Source organism: Chiroxiphia lanceolata, chromosome Z (assembly GCF_009829145.1).
Source record: "Chiroxiphia lanceolata isolate bChiLan1 chromosome Z, bChiLan1.pri, whole genome shotgun sequence".
Classification (NCBI taxonomy): domain Eukaryota; kingdom Metazoa; phylum Chordata; class Aves; order Passeriformes; family Pipridae; genus Chiroxiphia; species Chiroxiphia lanceolata.
Genome location: NC_045671.1, coordinates 22106115 through 22129312, shown reverse-complemented (window position 1 = coordinate 22129312; position 23198 = coordinate 22106115). Strand labels below are relative to the sequence as shown.

At 38.0% G+C, this 23198-nt stretch overlaps 1 protein-coding gene across 4 annotated transcripts in view; it reads right to left on the bottom strand.

The window, feature by feature from the left end:
- CERT1 (ceramide transporter 1) overlaps nt 1-23198 on the bottom strand; it is a 79311-nt gene that overhangs the window by 20532 nt on the left and 35581 nt on the right. For 2 of the 4 annotated variants that reach the window (XM_032676963.1, XM_032676962.1), the window contains exons 4-7: nt 7437-7544; nt 6519-6657; nt 5466-5549; nt 361-518 (exon numbers count right to left, since the gene is read on the bottom strand). In XM_032676963.1, coding sequence (XP_032532854.1) covers nt 361-518; nt 5466-5549; nt 6519-6657; nt 7437-7544 — 489 coding nt within the window. The other 2 variants (XM_032676964.1, XM_032676965.1) reach the window with 2 other exon arrangements.

Genomic DNA, 23198 nt, shown 5'->3' with positions numbered 1-23198 from the left:
GACTCGCACATCATTTGGCACATATGGATAATTATATCCATGTTAGAAGGCTGCAAGCAACACACTTACTATTATGAAATAATGTCAAGTGCTTTATAGATATAAAACATATAGGATTACCATCTCTGTAAGAGCCAGGAAAAGAAAGGCTATGATGAATAGTGTTACTATATTACCAGTAAGGATGAGGCCCTTAACATTTTATAGAGGTGATAATGAAAGCACCTAAAATTAATAAATGTTGTACATAAAAATAAAAGCAGTTCCTGGAGTAAAAAAATTAACAACAGCTCATTTGAAATTTTAGTTTCAAGCTACAGAAAACTTTTCCCAGCAAAAGTAAAAGGAAAATGATCTTACCTTATCTAGCCTTTTTTGCCAGCTTTCTTCACGTTTTACCATGAGTTCAATACAATGAGAGAGTGTAGCAAGGATTCCAGCAGTAGTTGCCTTGAAAGTTATAGCTTCTCCTTTAAAGTCTATGCCATTAATTCCTTTGGGTGTCACATGTGGAAACACTAAAAACACACATAAATGAATCTCTGATAACAGCCTTTAAATCAAACAAGCACTTTACATGTATGTGCTATATTTGAAGACAACAGACTGGTTAGAAAAAACCCCTAATTTAAAAAAAAAAATCAGAAGTGGTAATAATGTTCAGCTATCCATCGCTACAGCTTCATCTTGCTATACCGTATTTCAAGCCTGCTTGTAATGCTGTATTACTCTGCACTCTGCAAATCATGTGGGTGGAGGGAGTGGTAATAATTTGTAACAATAGCAGTTTGACAGCTCGAAATGGGGCCTAATTAACACAGAGCAACCTTAAAACATATCAGATACAGCACTAAGAAAGGAACAATTTCAAAACGTCTTCAACCCCAAAATGTAATACTCAAGGTTGCTTTAAGCATGCAATTATAGATTTTAAAACCTCAAAGTAAAAAGGTCTAAAATAAAAGTATCAAATGTGTGGAATTATCCAAGTACTGTGGGTTTTGCAGTTCCAACATCTACTTCATGCTGTCAACCACGCCATCTGTTGCTAAGGCTATTTAAACAAGTCACTTAAAATGCGTGACAAAAAAAAAGTACCTATTACATGTCAAACTGGTATGTAGGTTGACACAATAACAAATCAAGCACTACACATGAATGTCAGAAAATATTAGAAAGCAGAAGTAGCATTCAAGTTGAAGCTGACGGAGCCCAGCAAGTTAAAGTAACTCTTGCTATGCCACAGAACAGTATAATGACTTATCACCTAGATTAATATTAGTTTTTCCCCAGTCTGTCAGTTTGTCAACATGCCACTGCTCTAGTTTTAAAAAGTACAAAAAAAGTATTTGAGTAAGTTTACCCAGTTACTCTCTGCAAGGGCACAGCAGGGCTTTAATCAGCCCAGTTCTTGTAAGGAAGATAAATGCTATTGCCATTCCCTAACGGCACAGCACAGTAGCTGCACTTTGGGAACAGAAAGCAATTGACAAAGGGTCTACAGCAGTGGTTTAAGTCTCCAGAGGTTTTTTTATGCACCCCTTTCAGAAAGAGTCAAACTATTTTTCAAACTAGTGACTACGGACTACACACTACCAGAAGTACCTCAATAAGCATACATACTATGGTAGAATACAGCTTGTTGGTCTTTTTTTATGTTAATCAAGAACATTTCCAAAAAGGTAAAGATGATGGGGGCTGGAGGGAAAAAAATAATAAAGGAAGGGAAAGAAAAAACTGTTTCAGAAATGATCATGAGGAGAGCAGCTCCTCCTTCAGAGGGAACACAGAGGAGGCTGAGACTGAAAGTGGTATAAGCTGACAAGGTGATGATGCAGTGGCTCCACTGAAAATAATAAAAATCACACAAGAGCTTTGCCCATAACATTTCACTGCTGAAAAAGACAGTTTTATACTAATAATTTCTCCTGTTGGTATAGACAGTGTTCACGTGCAGGCTTAACAGCACAGCTATAACGCTTGCTCTCAACTAGGAAACAGGGAGACAAACTGAAGAAACTGCCCCTAACTGCAACACTATATAAATAGTTTCAGAAATCTCTATGGTAGATTGTAAAGAAAATGCAGCAACCCAGCCTCATTTCCTGGAAAAGAGAGCTTTTATCCCTTTCTAGGTCTCAGTCACAGCTTATTAACACTTCCATAAAGTTTTAGTCATCAAATATTCTAAGCCATTCTTTAGTAACTAGTCTCAGATAGCAGTGATAGATGGAGAGCTTGCAGTCAGTCTCTGTAGTTCCTTTCAACCATTACAATTATGGGCAAAAATGAACATGTTGTAGAAGGATGTAAAACCTGTTTCTTTGAAGAGATGGCCACGCCAGAGATTCCTTATGATGGATGCAAGTATTTTGATTCAATCCCAATCACAGGAAATGTGTCTTTCTGAAACATGTCAGAAGATGACCTCAACCCTCGTCCAAGCAACAACTGAGCTTCAGTACATTAGCAGTACTTGTCAGGAGATTTTCTATTTGGAGAGCCCAAACATCTTTCCAATTCCTGTTCTATGCTTTTCTTCATATCAGCTACATATTGATTTTTTCAGAATGAAATCAGGCATCAGGAATCTAAGTTCCAAGGTAAAGGCTAACAGGAAAGTGTTCTTACTGTTGCAACTGCACTTTGGTGATCAAATTGCATGAAGTCAACTGAAAATAGCAGGAAAATTTTTCTCCCACTTTAACTTCAATTTCAACATGTTCCAAGTGGTTCCTTTTTAATTATCCCATCTATGCTCTATTTCTGATTTGTTTTCTCTTGCATTTCATATAACAAATTCTTCATACTGTGCTTTAGCCTTGAATAGCTTTTTATCTCTTCTCTCCTACACCTCTGTGTCCGTTAGGACAGGTGTTTTCCCTTCCTGTTCCCAAGATTCTGTAACACTTTCCCAGATGTCCCAAATATCAAATTGTTTGATCAAATCTGTTTTTCAGTGAAACAGGAAAATATTCTAAAGATAGTAAGTAGAAAGAAGTTCCTTTAGCTTTTCCATTTTATGTCTCCTTAACATCTTGCATCACTAAACTAATTCTAAATACCTTTGTAGTACTCTACTTAGCTCTTCACTTGAACATCCTAGAGAACGCACAAAAGAAAAAGCCTCCCTATCCAAAACACCATCTTCAGAGTAGGACATAAATGTCCATACTCATGTCAACTTTCTCCTCCCACCCAGAGAACAAACCACAAAAGACAAAGTGAATATGGTCCCTTGGGTCAGTCTTAAATCTAATGATCTGAGCTTTACATTGGTGCACTAGGAGTCTGAACAGTAGGCTTAAACACTCCTCCTTATAGTAAGCTAAATAAACAGGCTGAACCTATGCCTTACTCCTGGAGCACTGAGTGGAGAACAGTCCCAGAATAAACAGACAACCACTTCTCAGCTACAGTTAAGAGGATTGTTACAGTTCCTCCAGAACCAGAGAGAAACGTTTAGAAGGGAATCTGAAATTTGAGAAACCATATTTTATAGCTGCTCTGCAGCTAAGCTTTAGAAAAAGGTGAAGCTGAAGATAAATCTTTCACTGTCTGTTACTCTGAATATATGGTCATGGTTGAGATATCTACTTCCCTCACTGCATCACTTATGATTCCACTTAAGGGCAGAGACTCTAATTTTTCCTTTCTAATCAAGCTTAGCAGCACTCTGCAACTAAATATTTAATGAATTTAGCCCTTAGAAATCAAACTGAGGCACAGAAAAATGAAAATGGAGATAAATGTTTTCATAGAAATAATTGATGGATAGTAAATTTAATGGAATACAGTAATCATAACAACTGGAAATAGAAATTCTGCAAAAAGCAAGAGGTTGCACAAATTATTTCCTGTAGTGACCTATAGTATGAGTTTATATACACATATCCATAATACATATCAATTTCTGAGTATGTAAGTTCCCAAAGGCTTGATGACCAGATGTATTAAAAATACAGATTTTCCTAATGACATTCGCCATAGTGTATGCATATATGTAGCAGATGCACCACAAGAATGTAGATATGAAGAAATGTTCTAAAGGTAAATGAAGCTGAAACACCTACACAATCCTATCAAAATTAAGTCTGACAAAGACATCTCCTCCAAAATGAATCATGTAGTAAAATTAAATTATTACTTAATATTTTTTAAATAAGGTTTTTTCAGTTTTCTGACTTAACAGTCCTCAAAAAAAAAGTACAGTTTTATTCATACAATAGGGTTAGTGGAACTGTATGCTTGCCTATAGGTGAACAGTGCAAGCTTGCCTACCTTTAGTGATAAGAAGCAGAAAAGATTTGTTCAAAACTTCAGGGCTATATGCTGCTTAACCTCTGAAATCAGCACTACAATTATCTCAGCAGAATAGGCACTTAATAGAAAAATCTACTCATAAGATGAATTCTGGATGTATCCTGAAAGTTCCTTTCATTTCCTCTTCCCTCATAACAGTTTTGGCTATACTCTAGAAAGACCATTTAAATACAACAAGGAAATATGTAATACATGGGAACAATAGCAATTAAAAAAACCCAGAAGACACAGAAAAGGCTTATTTTGCCCTATATTTTCCAGATTCTTGATGAAGGCATTTACATGTTTAAAAACATTTTTGCTGAGTACTTCGGGAGATTCTATCACATTTGAAATTGAAGGTAGTGCAACTTCAAAGTCTCGTGAATCAAGTCTAAGAAATACCTTAGGACTAACTGAATTGTCAACATGTAGAGAATGTAAACACTAAAATATTTCAGTCAGGAAACTTGAGAAGGTCTAAGAAGACTATAAGTAGACTTTAAATGCACACACAACTTCCTCCAGGCCAGAAGTATCAGATTTCTTGAACAGCAAGTTATGTGTGAGTTCTTCACATTTGCTGCATGGATGCAATGAGTACAATATTCTTATCATTTATGATAAGAATAAATATCAGAATTCTGTCATCAAAACAATGAAAAGTACAGCAAAAAAGAGTTAGAATTATGATAAGTTAGAATCAGTAACAGTGCTGACTTAACCATTACACAGCCATAGTATTTGGAAAAAATACAGTGGGACATCCCTAACTGGAAAAGCACTGCAGTCCACCAAATTCCTAAAGCAGGTAACACTTGCAAGAAAAGCTGCAATTACCTGTTACAAATCTCAGTTCCCAATATCTCAATGATGCAGCTGTTTCAACAGAATTTTATAGTGATAACAGCTTTAGACACAGAGTAGGAAATTATAGCTTGATAAATTTGCATTAGTGCTTGTGGGATTAAGAATAACTCAGAGAATCATAAAAACAGCCAAAGAATTATTACATGACCAAGAACTTCCTATCACATACACTTAAATAAACATTCTCACCATTTTCTGCTTAGAAAAGAGCATAAGTACCTGTCTTGTATCAGACTTTTCATCATATCATTTATCATAATTTTCACCAGTGGAAAAAATTGGGACAGACTTACATTTTTCCTTACTGCTGTTACTGTTATGTACAAAATCCCCATCAGGACGCATTGTAGGGAAATCATCTTCATCATCTTCTACCACTAAATTTGAGAGAGAGTGTGTTATGGGAGTGGGAAAGCTCTTCTAGTACTTTAGTGTGCAAGAAAGAATTAAGAGCATTTTCATGGGTAAGCAGTACTTATCCCCATAACAACAGTCATGAACCCTCCCTCCCTTTTTTTTTTTTTGTTTTTTTGACCCAAGACCACTATTAGCATAGATGTCGGTAAATATCAGAATCTAATATTTGCTAAGTATTGAAGTTTAGCACTCGATTTTATGGTAAGAACAACATATTTCAATGTTACAACTGAGTAAGTAAATAGTCATGATTCCAGCAGCTATCTAGTTTTCTATACTGGAAAGTTTAAAGAAAGTGGAACTGTATTTATCTAGTGTTTTATTACTACCAAAATTTTCAGACTGCCAGAACAACCACAGGGATGAATATAAATGCCTCAGTAAAGTGCACAGATATGACAACAAGCTGTGCTCTGGGATAAGCAATTTAGATATTTAGACATTCACACCTTAGTCTACTAAGGCCTTGAGTGGGCATTCAGTGCTCTAGTTCCAGTCAATACATCTCAGAAGCATTCCTTATGGCAGCACCTTTGACTTTTTTAAAGAATGTACTGTTTCTATTAGAAGTAATATCCCATTGATTTTTCCAAACAAAAGGTAAGAGCAATAAACTAACTTAAATTCATCTTATGAGGGTTAGCAATTGGTATTCTATAATGTAAAACACTTAAAAACAGCACTCCTTTTGTACAGTTGACAGGTATAGGTTAACATCAAGCAGATTTTTATACAAATCTGAATTCTGAAGCGAAACTAGTTAACACTGTTTATGCAGAAATATATATGATTGATCCCTTTACTAAAGAGTAAACTTAAGATACATATTTTATTTATATGACATCAAATGCTATTGTACTTATACCAAGAGGCTGATGGGGTAAAAACCAAAAATCTATGGAGGGCAGAGTTTTCAGTTACAGTGTTACCTTTATCCCTCTGGAGTTCATCTTTGGAAACTGCATCTGCACAAGCATCGAAGTATTTCTGTAAAGTATCGACTTGTCTACACAAGATGTCTCTAAAAGTTTCCATTTCTGCAAGCTTCTCACGTAAGCTATGGCCCTTCTGAAAAGGAAAAAGGAAAAAAGCCTGAAATGCTTCTACACACTAAACAACTGACTGATGCATAAATTTAAAAAATGTATTTCTGCAGTGATAGTGAAGAAATTGAAGTACACAAAAGATATTTTAGATATCAGCAGTCATGAAATCCTGCTAATGTCAGAAGACACCATATAGAAGTGTTCCTTACTCATTTTGTCCACTAGTCCCAATTTTGCTCTTGATTGCATCTGCTACTTCAGAGCATTCAACAAAAGCTCATTAAAAATGTGGTCTTGCATGCTACCAACTTTATGCCCATTTGCCTGAAAACAGTCAGCCCTAGTTTAAGATCTTTATTCTGATCCTTACTCCCCTTCTTTATGTTGCTCCTCTTCTGCTCTCCTGGAAGTACAGAACATCCCAGTTCATACATTAAATATTCATACAGCTGACATAAGGAGAGCCATAATTTGTCAGTCAGTACTGTATCAAATTTATTGAGCCACAGAATCAGCGTTTGTTTTCTTTTGCTATTCTGGTGAGTAAACTAGAAAAAGCTAATAAACATGCTCATAACTTTGATTTCCTTGCCACTAGAAGATGACACTACAGTTAAAAGACAAAACTGTACAGAGGCATGAGAGAGCTTCCTCATATCATCTGTTCACCACCATATGATGAAATATTAACAGTTAACTAAATATTTTGTATTTTTTCTATAATTACATGAATGAGTCTTCACATGTTACTTATTTTCCAGGTGTGTGTGCACCAATACTAAGAAAACTTTATTCACTAACCTTGAACGAAGAGGTGGATGTCGCAGAGTATCCACTTGCTCCAGAGACAAGAGACACCATGGAGCCATGGCGTCGCAAACTTGACTCTGATCCATAGCCAGATTCAGTCTGAAAAGCAAACCACACACAAAACTAGAGTGCTGAGGCTTTTAATGAAAAAGAAATCACACAAGCAAGATTAATGCCATTTCCTCTGAAACCCACCCATTTGGTTTTTGTCATGAAGCAGCAGTGGTTTTAATAACTCAAATTGTGCCTGCATCTGCAGCATCTGCAAAGTTTTTTGTTATCTTAATGATTTCTAAAAAAATTGCTATGTACAACTGATTATGTGCCCCCAAAAGAACAAGGCAACATATATTTAAGGGTTCAAGAAAAGGACCATGTTCCATTATTTCGGTTTATATAACTCCTAACAAGTAATTTTCACACAGCCTATTCAAAAAGCTATATTACTCTACCATAAATTGGGGGATTAACATGGTTCAGTCAAGATAATCAGCCTCAGTGAATCCTTCCAATCACACAAACAGTACCATTTTCTTTTTAAAAGCAACAAAAGAGAGGTCATAGAAAATGAAACAATTACTGCTATTGAGTTTTCTTCCTGTTCCAGGCTTCTCTAGCAAAATTATTTATACTAGATTGAAATTATTTTTTTACTGAAAAAAAAAGTCTACATAAAACAAGATGAGATACTAAAAGTAAGAGAGGAGTGACTAATTAAATAATGAAAAGAAAAAACATATCTTGATTAAAATAACATATATAAGATCTAAAAATATAGAGTCTGACAAATTTCCTCAGAAATCAAACAGAATCAGATAACAAGGAACTGGAGGAAAATACATTTCCCTAAATGTTAATGTGAATGACCTGTGCATGGCAAAGCAGAAGAAAAATCTTGAAAGAGAATGTAAGCAATAAACATATTTCAGAATAATATATGAAATACTGTCATTAGATGAGTTTGATTAAGTAGACGGTGACGACATTACGAAAGACTTTTCACAGAAATAAATTCTGCAGCAGGACAGAAATTCAGGTGGGGCAGGGAGAAGGGGAGACAAAACAAATGGTATAGCACAAACAAGAAGCAGTGATGAAATTCCAGCTGTTGTACATTTTATGGAAAAATTTGAAACTGCATAGGCTTTGGGAAGGCAGGAGAGCGCTGACAAATTAAGATGCAAATGATCTTCAAAAAGCAAGGAGAAAGCAAAAAAAGTTGTTTGAAATGTTGGCTAAAAAAGGATTTGGACAAAGTGGGACAAAGTATATATGTCTGAATTAGAAGTAAGAGTTTGGGCATACAACGGTTTTGTTTCAAAAGTGTTTTATAAGCATAAACCTTATAAGAACATTTTACAAGAGTCACCCAACACTTTGAAGCATGTCTTTTAAAATATTTTAAATGCAAATATAAAAAAACTTCACTGTATTTCCAGTAACTTCAGTGTTTATTTAAGCATATACTACAAATATTAAGATGACTCTGAATGTATTTTTTTTACAGTCAGTTTGACAGTGGAAACTAATTTTTTCTGTAAGTTGTACACACTAGGAAAGAAGACAAAATTTCATTTCAACAGGATATGGCTTAGAGCACAGATCAATTTTAAAATGTAGCCAAAATATCCATTTCATTGAGGTTAGAGTATTTTAACTACGGACAGCAAACATTTTCTGATCACTTTCTCCTTTAAGTGAGAAAGACCCACACAAAACCTGGATTTCAGCTTAGGAAATGAAACTTCCATATTTCTTTATTTGAAGATTTAATCAAAGCCACATCTTAATAGCAATGTTCTAGAACCTCCAAGAATAGATGTAATCTTAGAAGTAGAAAATCTGATGGCTTATATTTCACATTTGAATTAACTCATTTTCTTCCAGTATTAGGCATACAATCAATGCTCAGTTACTTTAGTTCATAAAATAAAAGCTGAAGATGAAAGAAAAAAACCTTCTTTCCATATCAATATGTAAGCTTGTTTTTTTTATGGTACTTTTTCAGAAGGATATTTATTTGTCTGTCATTTATGTTAGTGATTATTAATTCCACTAAACAGTTTATCCACTCTTCAGAATTGTACACAAAACAGCATACATGATTATCATCTAGATACAGCTATCAGCTTACAAACCTTACCAATAAAAAGATGCTACATAATTAACTATTTGTTTTTGCAATCAAGAAGCAAATGAGCAGGTGTTAACAGCAGACCAAAAAGCACACATTAATCGAAAGCACGTGCATTTACAGACCATGTTCACAAAACTGTCTCAAGACAATTATGTCTGAATAGCCAAGAGGAAAAAAATAAAATTACATCAAGAATACTTATTTGTCAAAAGAACCAGAAAATAAGTATTGATTTGTAACTGATGTACAGACAAGCCATCCTGCTCACAGCAGACAGAAGCAAGCGGAATAACACAAACAAAGAAAGCATGAATCATGCAAAGCCCCACCATTCTACTACCGCAACATCTAAACGAGAGCAGGTCACTGCCGCATTTATGTCTTGCAAAGCAGATCATCATTAACTATTCACTGCAGAAATAATCAATTACATTGAGAAGAGGAATGTAGACAGAAGCTTCTTCTTTTTACACAATTTTTAATTTAAGATAAAAACTGGAAAAGCAGGTAGAGTTCATATCATAGAAACCAACAGTCTTTGCTTGAAAACGAAATTATTTGTAGAAGTTGTATCAATTCATACCATTAAGCACTAATGGTAAATTGCCATGCTCAGTAAAAAGATGCAGTTCTTTGAAATTCCATGCATACATCACAGCTTCAAAGCTACACTAAAACTGGCATTTGACAGTATATTGCAACACCTTCAGCTTTCTAAGGCAATGAGTGAAATCCATTAATCCTTTTGTTACGACAGACAAGAGGAAAGAGCCACATGATCCAAAGCTTCATGTGATCCTTTAACTGGAGCAGACGCTCGTATCAGCAACAAGGCAGTGCATCAGAAAAGCTGCTTTCAGTAAAAAAAGCTAAGTGTTTGCAGAATCATATTGCAGATCTCCATTATTGCTCGCACTGATCCACCACGTAGAAATTTTCTTGAGTGGAAAATAATACTCCTGAGTAAAGCACAGACTTATAGGAAAGTTCTCCCACTTAAAATCAAATAAAGCAAATTATTTTCAGGTCTTCAAGGAATTATTTTGATTATGTCTCAATTCAGTGCCTGTGAAGCACTTCAATGTACATTTATCCACCAAGGCAGATATATTCAGTTAGCATTATAAATTATTTATTATTTTACATAACACATGCAGCAGGCAGCTCCTCCTCCTAAGGCATTCAGCTCACTCTAGGAGGTGGAAACAGATATTAGGACACTGTAAGTCTAATCTCATTCTCTGCAGTATTTGTGCAAAACCCCATTCACACATCCGAGAGATCAAGCCACATCTTAGGAAAAAACAGAATAGAAAAAAGTAATAACACAAAACTAGAGAGCTGGAAGGTACTATGAAAGACTGGGTGGCAAATAACCAGGCAAGCTCTGTAAAACAACTATATCCCAAAGGTAATTTTTAGACCTGCAGCAAATGCTTCAGAAAGAAGAGTTAGTGAGTGCCAGGATGAGCCAAGGCAGGGCTACCCAGCAGATGGCTGCACAGTAACACCACCACAGACGCTACAGGTAGGGCTGTACAGGATACATTTTTGAGCCCTGAAGTCAAAGATATAATTATTACGTGACTGTAGGTCTGATTTTTCAATTGCTCTTAAGCTGTTGACAGTGGAAACCTAAGGTTTCAAAAACAAGGTGGTAGTTAGCAGGAAGGTAGAAATAGGAATTTCACAGGCAGAGCTGCTGGATGATGATTCCCCACCCACAGCCCTCCCAAACACAGTGCAGAAGACTACACGGAAAGGATAAAGCTTCTAATATGATGTCTTCTGCAAGTGCAAAACCAAGGAAAGACTTGTAGACATAACTTTCCTCCAGCAGTGATAAATGTTGCAACTCCGTAGTAAATAAACATACTATGTGCACAGGAGGAAACCCCAGGAATTCTGAGCTGAAAAGTATAATAAGACAACTGAAAAATTAGCCTTAAGATTACTGTAATTGCGATATCAAATCTAAAAGCAGTGTGCTGGTTTAAAGGTAAACCAGCAGGGGAAATGAACTCAACTCAAAAGAGAGATTATAAGTCAGAATAACAATTTAATAAAATAATACAATAAGCACGATTATACAAACAATTGGTTTTAACCCACAAACCCCAAATATATAACCCAGCACCCTGGGGCATGAACAGAGTGGTGTTTGTTGGGCCCCCCGAGTCCAAAGGAAAAGGAGAGGGGAAAACCTGCTGGTGAGAGTGCTGTTGCAGTCTGGTCAAGAGTGGTGTTTGCAGTCTGGTTGAAAAGTGGTGGTTGCAGTCCAGTTGAGAGCGATGGTTGCAGTCTGGTTGAGAGCAGTGATTTGCAGTCTTCCTCTGGATCCCACGAGTGGTTCAAAAGGTCCCAAGATTCCAAGATTATATATCCTCCAGTTCAGGCAGGAATGCCCAGTACCTCCCTCAGGGCAGGGGTTTCCTTAATGGGTGTGAGGACAAGAGCAACCTCCTATCTCTCAGGCCTCTTAACACCCAGTTTATAGCCTGAGGAGTCAGGTTCTATGTGCAGATGGTGTAAATGGTTCATTGATAACAGTTTCTGGGAAATGGCACGGAAGGCTATAGAATACATAGTTTTGAGTTACACCCATCCAGTGATGAACTGGTTTCAGCTGTCCTAATTAGGACAAGCAGAATGAAGGATAGCCAGGAGGATGCCATGACTGTCCTGCTCCTCAGATTTGGGAACCACTGTGTCAAAGTGACATTTTGCAAAATAAAACTCTTCACTGGGCAAAAGTAACGAAACCCAAGATGACAATAACTGCAACCCTCAGTATACCTAGTAATAGAATAAAGCAGCTTGTACTCCTGGGTCACGAGACTATAGCAAGACTAGGAGAGGACTACATTTGTCCCTCCTGTGAGTCCAACCTGTTAGTAAAGGGATAAGATCTGTACTGCTATATAAGAACTAATAAACTGAATTCTGCTATCAGACACTGTCAGAAAAAGCACTGATGTTCCAGCCTCAGCTCCCAATGCACTGAAGTAAGTGTTCTTACTTGCTTTCATGCTTTGAAAGCTAATGGGAGTAGTCGTAGATTTTAAAAAATGAATTCATTCCATTACATACTGCCTCAACTGCACAACTGTGCTTTTAAAAATAAGAACAGTTCTGATCCCAACTGAAAGCACTTGTCTTTCAGTAGTTATACGAAATTGCATAACAGTTATATTAAATATTATTACATCATCGCTATGTATGAAATCCAAAAGGGAGTGTTGCCAGGGTCAATGCACAAGTGCTAGCTAAGGCAGATGAGCAAGGAGGCAGCAGGAAAATCCCCTGCAGGAGCCCGAGAACTGTCTCTCCCATGGACCGCCCAATAGGTGGAGAGAAAGCCCACGCCTTGCCAGGACTTAGCATGCAGGGATAACCCAGCAAGTCTCAACAGCGGGATGGAGCAAGGAAGACTAGACCACACACTGTGTTCACAACTGACAGGCATTTTGGCAATATTTTACTTATCCTTCAAAACGGCAGGGAAGGTATGATTGCCTATTACTTTACTCCTTGGTTTGGGTTTATTTTTAATCTGTTTAAGATAGTTAAGTACCATATTAATATCACCTCTGTAGAAGAGGAAAACCACATCCACCATTACTGTTAGGTGAAGAAAGTTAGGCTAAAGACCACAATCAGACTTTGAAAGAGAGATCATCATTAAACAGCAAAGTGTTGGGGTTTTTTCACCTTTGTAGAAAGATAATTCTTGCAAGTCTGAGCCAGATTTGGCCATGGACTTGAGAAGCCTATGCTTTGCTTAATCAGAATAAACATTTTTGTATCAAGAAACCCCAGGATTCAAAGTAAATATGCAGGTAAGGTTGTTGCTTTCTCTAGAAGCAATGGACTACAAAAAGCTTTACATTAACACAGAACATATCTGTCAGCAGGTTTATCGATAAGAAGAAAAACTACCAAAGCAAATGCTCCCGCAAAACCCAAAAAGATCATTAAATCTCTTGTTCACCTAGTGCAGTTAGCATTTATCTTGTCACTGCTACACAGGGGAACAAATATTTTTTTCTCTTCCACTCAATCCTTAAATCCTTAAACATGAATCCTTAAAGATTCATTTAGCCATGAGAATAGAAATCTCTATCAAATGCTTGAGTATGTAATAGATAGCAAACACTGTAGGATGAAGAAAATTAGTACTGACATATTCCATAACATATCTGACAAAGCATTTAAGGAAAACTACCTTAAACTTGAAGGAAATACATGAAAACACATGCTGCTCTTAAACTGTACTCTCATAACAGTAATTGGGGAAAAAGTGGGAAAAAGTAAGAGTTTACTTTGAACACATTATTTGTTTTGCATGTCACACTGTATTAAATCTTACTCAGTTTTCTTCACTTTCAAAACCTATTTCCTATTCTTATTTCCTTCTTGCTATGGTCCTTGTTTTTATCAGCTCTCAACACCTACTTCCTTCAAAAACAAGGGAGGTTCACTGCACCCATTACACAGTTGAACAAAAAAAAGTTATACCAAATAAGGGACTCCCCAACACATGCAAGTTTTTCTCATGTTCCTGATACAGTTTCAGATTCCTGAAGTTGCCCAGGGTAAAGATTCATAAAAGCAGTCCCTCTATTGAGTCAAAATCATGTTTGTTTAAAAACAAAACCCAGTCTGGTTTAAAAGCTCTTTATGCAACAGAATTCTGCCATCAGTAGAAGCTTTACACCCACTTCTATAATCATATATCAATTTGACAACACAAAGATTCCATGTGTTAAGTTCAAACTATCTAGGCAATAATAATGTCCAAAGGTAATTTTGCTTTTAAGCAAAAGATTAATACACTAGATAGGAGATATCAAAGTTCTGAAGGCATAATTCCATAAGAAAAAACACATCAGTTCTGCATGACAGGCAGCAAAGAATGATAGAGTCATTGAGGTTGGAAAAGATTTTCAAGACCATCGAGTCCAACCTTTGACCAAACACCACCACGTCCACTAAACCATAGCACAAAGTGCCATGTCCAGTCGTTTCTTGAACACATTCAGGGATGGTGACTCCACCACTTCCCCGGGCAGCCCGTTCCAACGCCTGACCACCCCTTCAGTGACGAAATTCTTCCTGATGTCCAACCTGCAGAGCCTTCCCACCCTCCAGCAGATCAACACTCCCACCCAACTTGGTGTTGTCTGTGAATTTACTGAGGGTGCCCCCAATCCCCTAATCCAGATTGTCCATAAGGGTATTAAACAGAACTGGCCCCACTACGGAGCCCTGGGGAACACCACTGGTAACCGGACACCAGCTGGGTGTAACTCAATTCACCACCACTCTGCATCCAGCCAGTTTTTAACCCTGTGAACAGCTGTCCAAACCGTGGGATGTCAGCTTCTCCAGGAGAATGCTGTGGGAGATAGTATCACAGGCATTGCTGTAAGTCCAGGTAGACAACGACAACATCCACAGCCTTTCACTTATCCACTAAGGGGGTCACCCTGTTCTGGAAGGAGATCAGGTTGGTCAAGCAGGACCTGCCTTTCCTAATTCCACGCTGGCTGGGCTTGATCTGGCTGTCCTGCATGTGCCATGTGATCATATTCAACATACTCTGTTCCACAACCTTCCCTGGCACTGAGGTTAGTCTGACAAGCCTATAGTTCCCCAGTTCCTTCTTCTGACTCTTCTTGTGGATAGGCATCACACTTGCCAACCTCCAGTCATCTGGGACCTCCCTGGTTAACCAGGACTGATGTTAATGATGGAAAGTGGCTTGGCAACATCTTTCACCAGCTCCCTCAGTACCCTTGGGTGAATACCATCCAGCCCCATAGACTTTTGAGGGTCTATGTGGCAGAGCAGGTCACTAAGTATCTCCTTCTGTATAACAGGGAGTCTCTTCTGCTTGCCATCCCTGTTTACCAGCTCAGGGGGCTGGTGGGCCTGAGGATATTCAGTTTTTCTGTTAAAGACTGAGGCAAAGAAGGTATTAAATACCTCAGCTTTTTCCTCAACCTTGGTGATAAAGATTTTCCTTCATGTGTCCAATAAATGATGGAGATTTTCCTTGGTCCTCCTTTTGTTGTTAATGTATTTGTAAAAACACTTTATATTATCTTATACAGCAGTGGCCAGATTGAGTTCTGCCTAAGATTTCACCTTTCTAATTTTTTCTCTACGTGACCTAACAACGTCCTTGTACTGTTCCTGAGTTGCCTAACCCAACTTACACAGTAAGCAACATTTGCAATATTTTAAGTCAAATGAAGCTGGTGAAGGCTCTGGAACACAAGACCCACAAGGAGTGGCTGAGGGATTTGGGGTTGCCCAGCCCAGAGAAAAGGAGGCTCAGGGGAGACCTTATCACTTTCTACAACTACCTGAAAGGAGGCTGTAGTGACATGGGTGTCAGTTTCTTCTACCAGGTAACAAGTGACAGACAAGAGGAAATGGCCTCAAGTTGCACCAGAGGAGGTGTAGATTAAATATTAGGAAATTTTTTTCCATGGAAAGGGTTGTAAAGCATTAGAAAAGACTGCTTAGGGAAGTGGTGGAGTCACTATACCTCAAAGTGCTCAAAAAATATGTGGATATGGCACCTGAGGACATGGTTTAGTGGTGACCATGGTGGAGGGTGCTAGGTTGACAGCTGACATGGTGATATTATAGGTAATTTCCAATTTAGTGATTCTGTGAAACACTTGATACACAACGGCTGTACCAACATCTAAAAAAGTTAAATGAAAATATTAATTGTTACAAAGACTAGCACCACATGATTCCATAATTCTCATTTGAGTTCATGGGTTAAGAACAAGTCTAACATGACATAAAACAAAATGCTAAAGGGATAAATTATCTTAATGCTTCCAATGTTAAGCCATAAGACCTAGTCCCAGACACAGAAAGGCAAATATACGCATGCAAAGCAGGCCCCACATCAAAAAACTTCAGAAGCAAACAGATTATGCTAAAAGTTTTACATGTTTCATGTAAAAGACACATTTGGATATCTAAAGGAACAAAAATTCAGATAATTTCCAAAAGCTCAGTGAATCACCAACTGGAAACATTAGAGTATGTCCTTCTGGCACAAGATATCACAGTGCACTGTCCTCTAACTGGTCAGGACTAGGAAAGTTAAGTTTTCATACGACCCGTATTACTTTCGTATTAGTAGTTTATTATTTACGTACAAGCATTTGAAAAGATATCAGTTCATGTGTGTTTAAACTCTCAAAGTCAGTATCGCGTGTGACCACTAGAGGGAAATAGCGAAAAGGAAAGAGGCATTGCCAGAGGTTACTCTCGGTCAAAGCCCAACAGTAACCCTTACACTGTTTCTGCTTCAGTCCCTGGGCATAGAAACCTCCTTCCTTGGCAATTAAAACCAGAGCAGTTTTACCTTTAGCCTTTGTAATTACATTTCAGACACATTGCTCAGTGAGGATAAAGTTTTCCACACAGCATGCAAGTAGTAACAATGACATTTAGTGCTGAAAGGATGACAGTGAATTAGAAATTTTCTCTATTGAGATTAATGAAATTATTCTGAAGTCACACTTCTCAGCCAGTTCAAAACAGTGAACCAACTATGAACATGTTCATTTCCAGTTAAGCTTGTCCAAAGACAACACCAAATCAAACACACTGACTAACATTCTGGCTCAGATTCCTTAGAATTTAACAACTGGGCTCAATTTAATTTAGCTTTAAAAAAAAGAATGTCTAATACTTGACATAGAGAAGATCAGTCACCTCTGTCTCAAGCACCATGTCGAAGTAGAAGACTTCTTTACATTCACGTGCTTTGCCATTAGTCTGCAGCTGTCAAACATACAGCTCACAATGAAAAGTCATTTTATATACGAGCCAGATGAACAGCCACAGGATTTCTTCATGTACCAAGAAAGCATTAAGTAGGCTTTCATCAAATTAGTTTTCCCTGTATGTATATGCACTTTGGGAAGCACCAGAGCATTTTAGTTAAAGCCTATCAAACCCATAAAAAGTCACAATACAGTAATGATACAGACACATTTAATTTGAAAGAAGTTATCTACTCTATTCATGACACTTAAGTTTATACAGGTTTACTAAGGAGTTTGTAGAACTATTTTATGAAACACAACTTTCAGAAAGCTCATCTTTCAAAATTAAAATATTAACTCACATTATACACAATATCAAACACACCAGTAAAAATATTAAACAATCTGCCAATATAAAAACAACCTCCACACTATCATTGTTCATTGATGCAGAAAGAAACAGACTGCTTTTATTTGTTGAAAGCCAACACTCTCTGTACAACAGGAAAAACAACTTCAAGCACAGCACAGGTCTCTACAATAAGCTGACCTACCCTACCCTTGAAGGAAAATCTGTAAAATGGTGGAAAAACAGCTCACAAAAGGCTGCTTCTAGTACATTAGAAGAAAGCAAACCAAAGTATCTGCAGAGAGACCTGGACAAGCTGGAGAGTTGGGCTGATTCTAACAAGATGAGGTTGAACAAGGCTAAGTGCCGGGTCCTGCACTTTGGCCACAACCCCAAGCAGCGCTACAGGCTGGGCACAGAGTAGCTGGAGAGCAGCCAGGCAGAAAGGGACTTGGGAGTTTGGATCAACAGGAAGCTGAACATGAGCCAGCAGTGTGCCCAGGTGGCCAAGAAGGCCAATGGCATCCTGGCCTGTATCAGGAACAGTGTGGCCAGCAGGACCAGGGAAGTGATTCTTCCTCTGTACTCAGCGCTGGTGAGGCCACATCTGGAGTACTGTGTCCAGTTCTGGGCCCCTCAGTTCAGGAAGGATATTGAGGTGCTGGAGCAGGTCCAGAGAAGAGCAACAAGGCTGGTGAAGGGACTCGAGCACAAGTCCGATGAGGAGAGGCTGAGGGAGCTGGGGTTGTTCAGCCTGGAGAAGAGGAGGCTCAGGGGAGACCTCCTCACTCTCTACAACTCCCTGAAAGGAGGTTGTATCCAGGTGGGGGTTGGTCTCTTCTCCCAGGCAGCTCTCAGTAAGATAAGAAGGCATGGCCTTAAGCTGTGCCAGGGGAGGCTTAGGCTGGCCATTAGGAAGAAATTCTTTACAGAGAGTGTAATCAGGCACTGGAATGGGCTGCCCAGGGAAGTGGTGGATTCTCTGTCCCTGGAGGTTTTTAAGATGAGACTGATGTGGCACTTAGTGTCATGGCCTAGTAACCACGGCTGTAGTGGATCAAGAGTTGGACTTGATGATCTCGGAGGTCCCTTCCAACCCGTCTGATTCTATGATTCTACGATCTAGTCTGTAAAATGTTCAGGACTTTGAAGACAAGTATTATCACTAGTTTTACACAGAGCTGTAACACTGTTGGTCACTATTAGCTTGTGCATTAAGCTGTGGGACACTATTTTGTTCTGCTTTCTGGAGGGGTAAAAAGTTCATAACAAGATAAAGGATGCCAGTGCAATGCTGGTGCCAACACAAAAACCTCCCTACAATAAGCATTAGCTAGAGAATAGTGTAATAAAACAAGCGGTTTAGCAGCCTACTTTTACTCAAGTCTTCTATAGTAACTACATTATCTCATTTCACGACAGCACATCTGTGTTTTGTACAAGCTGTAGAGCCCTTTCTGCAAGAACTTGTGCCTTAATTGCACACTGTACTATGAAAAGTCCAGGAAACTGCTGAAACACATTCAATGCCTCTGTCACCAGAATAAATTATTTTGTAGACTCATATATTCTCTACATACTGTTGCAGCTAAATCCCATTGCTGGTTCCCTTACAGCACTGTATCCCTGAAAAATTCATCATGAGAAAACTACATGTGTTAAAAGCCGACAAACTGAAACACTGATGCTATTGCCTGCAGACATTGCAGTGTGTGTATGGGGGTGTGACATGACTTAAAGGAGAATGGTCATAATCTTGCTATTACATGCTTTGAACTGCAGCACACTAAAAGCTGACTTCCATTGCTAAGTGAGGGGAGGGACACTCCCACCTGATGGTTGGCAAGGTGGTGTTGTTCCCTGACCATTCTGTGTGGCAGTAACAAAATGCATATTCTGCCACCGGATCTTCATATTCTGACAGATCTGCATATAGCCCAGTTCAGGCACAAAAAAGCAGTAGCCATAAAAACGACAGAAAAGTGAAGTTATGGTATCTACATCCAAAAGCATTTGAGACTCAAATCTGCCTCAAAGGCTAGGACAGTAAAGAAAAACTTTGCAGATTGGATGTGTAGCACACAGCTCTAAAAATATAAGATTTTTTCTTTAAGCCTTTTTATATCAAGACACTATAAACCTACATGGTTGGCAGAAAACCTTTCCAGCCAAGCGTAACACAAATTTTGCTCCTAATTCCAGCCCCAGATCCACATATTTCAGTCTTCCTTTTCATATGACCAAGCCCAAGCACATAACGGAGCATGTTTTTACTCCAGGTTTTGTGTATTCAGATGGATACTCCAAGACAGACTACATATGACAGGTACTGTCAGCTGAACACTGACAGTAGTCCTGTTGAAGACCTGTCTAGCTGGCATGATGGCCTCTTTTCAAGAATCAAAACAAACCAGCCCAGTAAGCCTCTGAAGACTGATTAGATTTGTACAAGTACAAACCTTGAGTCCTACTTATTGTTTGATTAGATTATGGGAGATGTTGTCTAAATAGCTATTGATTATCTTTGTACTTTCTCTGTACTTTTCAAAATTGGCAGATTTATCCAACAGATTTCCTCGAACACACCAATATCCCTAAACACATGAATTATATATTTTCTGTTTAACCTTGCTTAGCATATTTGGGGGCAGGTAGAAACAAGAATGGAAATAAGTAGATACTGCATTTTTGAACAGTGCAAGAACAAAGAGAAACTTGAAGGAGACAGAGTTTAATCAGATCTTTTATTTAAATCTGAAAGTCTGAGAACCAGCAAATTAAGGCAAAAAAACTTCACTTTGTTAAAAAAGGATCATCTCAAGACAGAGGAATTCTTTTGCTGGGAAGTAGAAAATACTGTGACATGAGCAAGGAAGAATTAACTGCTATACAAGAAATGTGGTTTTAACCATAAAATTAGAATGACTAGGATGCAAGATCTCTAGTACCACCTCCTGGTCAGATCATGTCCAATTAGATACTCAGGCCAACACCCCACAAGGATGCATTCTTCAGAGGATTATAATATCTATTTTCAAAGCCAAAGCAATTGTTATGAAACAAAACTGGAACACACAGGCAAAAAAAGATTAAGTTGGTCAAAGTGAAACAATCTGCATTGTTTAAAATTAATCAAGTGTGTTGGGCTGGAATGGACAGAAAGCTTTAGTCCAGCTTTAAACAGTCTTAACTGTAACTACTTATTAATAAAGCTGCAACTTACAGCTGCTGTTCACATGGACCCAAGAGTAGCAAAAGGGTGGCAAGACAAAGAATCAGTGTTTTCTGTCCTGAAAGGGAAGTTTCAACAGCTTGGAAGTGACAACACTTAGGTTTGATGCAGCAAACACACTTGTATAGTCAACTGAAACTGCTGATTCACTGGTATTCCCCTAAAGTCTTCTTTCAGGAAATACAGTTTCCAGCAGCAAGTGGACTGAGCAAATTTAGTAACATTAAATGACTTGCAATATCACATGTATGAAAGAGTTCCTGCTGATAACAGTGTTAAAATAATGGAATAGGAAGACATACCCAAGCTTAGTTTTCAGCTGTGAAAGAGTACATTTAATTTAATTTTAAGAAACTTCTGATATTGTCAGTAAAGGAATAATAACTTGAGTAACCCATCTAATCTTCCCCTGAAAGCACAACTTCTGTACAATATTGACAAGTTTCAGTAGCAGATTCCTACTGTACATCAGGAAAAGTAATTCTTATCAGATGAGCAGCCTCAGTTGTATTTGTTTGTTTAAACAAGCAATTTTACAGTAATACACAAATCCTCACAAGCTATTTCTGATTACTGGGGGGTGGGGGATTGAAAGATGGATACCTCTCTCTATTCCACCCTCCATTCCCCCAATTTTCTGATGCCTGTGTTCATATCAATCAATACAGGACATTTAATACTAGCAATTAAATATTAAAACCCTTCTTTCTCTCCTCCCATTTAAAATAGGTGTGCTCAAGAGCAGAATTTTGCTTCCTCTGGACTAAGTCCATGCACGCAGACAACATTAAAGTAACAGCAAATGCGTATTGACACACTTGATCTGTATCCAGAGAGAGAAAAAGACCTACAGTGAAAATTATATTAGAAGAATAAGAGGTTCCAATGGCAAGTGGACATTAATTAAAAAAACAGAGGTCATGCTGTGTTTTTGAAAAAATTCCAGCAGCTCCTGAAGTTACTGTCTTTTTCAGGAGGTTCACTGGATGATGATGATGTTGGTGTGTGTACCTCTCAAAAGAGCCAAAAAGTTACCTCTGATGAATGTAACTATGTCTTATTGGTACTTGAGCACCCCACCCATGCGGCTGAGCACTCCTCCCTAGGGCCAGAGTATTAACTATGGCCTGTTAATATCACCTCATTGAGTTTCACTGTAATGAAGCCCACTGAAGAAAAAACACCTCTTAAAAGTTTTTTTTTAAAAAGTGAAAAAGACCACATTTTTTGGTAGATTGAGGCATATAGAGTATTCAAGACTTTTCTATTAAACTATTAATGCACAGTACTTTAAGGTGATGAGTAATAATTCTGAGTAATCAGCATACAGCATTTTGCAAGTGCCAACTTATAACTGTTTAACCACTCCCTACTTCTACATGGCAGCTCTCTATTTCTCATTATTGATATCAGGAGTTTACCATAATGGGAAGGGGCATTTACTTCTGAAGTAAAGCTTGATACAGGTCTCTCTCCATGAGCAATACTGCTTTCAGGGAGACCACGAGAAAACATGCCCCGGAGAGTTCAGCTCCTAGAGCTACTGTGTGTCATTCTGCCAGTTACGACCTTGACACTCCCCTTATTTCTATTAAATGAAAGTATACACTATCAAAATGATCTACCACAGTTGTTTGTACAAAGTGAATTAATAACACCTTTGAGGTTACTACTAGAAATTTGCTTGTTTATAGCAACGAGACTGGTTATTTACTGCATAGCCAGCTGCAAGTTGATTCTGCTGGTTTAGTTCTGATCATCTCAAGACTCCGCAGTAGTCTCGGGACCAAGTTGACTTTAGCCATGTATATCAGCCTTCATTAAATAGCATTACAAAAATAATAACTGACATACTCTTAACAGCTTAGTAGTAGTGTCACAAGCCTTTAACGTTATTTGATACTGAGTCAGTACTTATGAAAGTGTTTTCATTCACATGGTCCTGCATCCACACGGCAATGCTCTGCTCATTTGCAATTTGAACTGTAATTTTCAGGCATCCTTTAGCTATTTCAGAACACCCTAGTTCACCAGCCTGGCCATGCATGATCAAAAATTTACTTGAACTTTTCTGTGCATTTGAATTTAAATTAATTTGTATATTTAGCTAATTTAAGGGAAAGATAGGAGTAAACCATACCAACTAAGTTCACTACCTTTTGAGGGCAGGGGTTTGAGAAAAGGCGAGTTCAAGACCTCTACTAAGATTATGAAGACTATCTGTGAACACTCT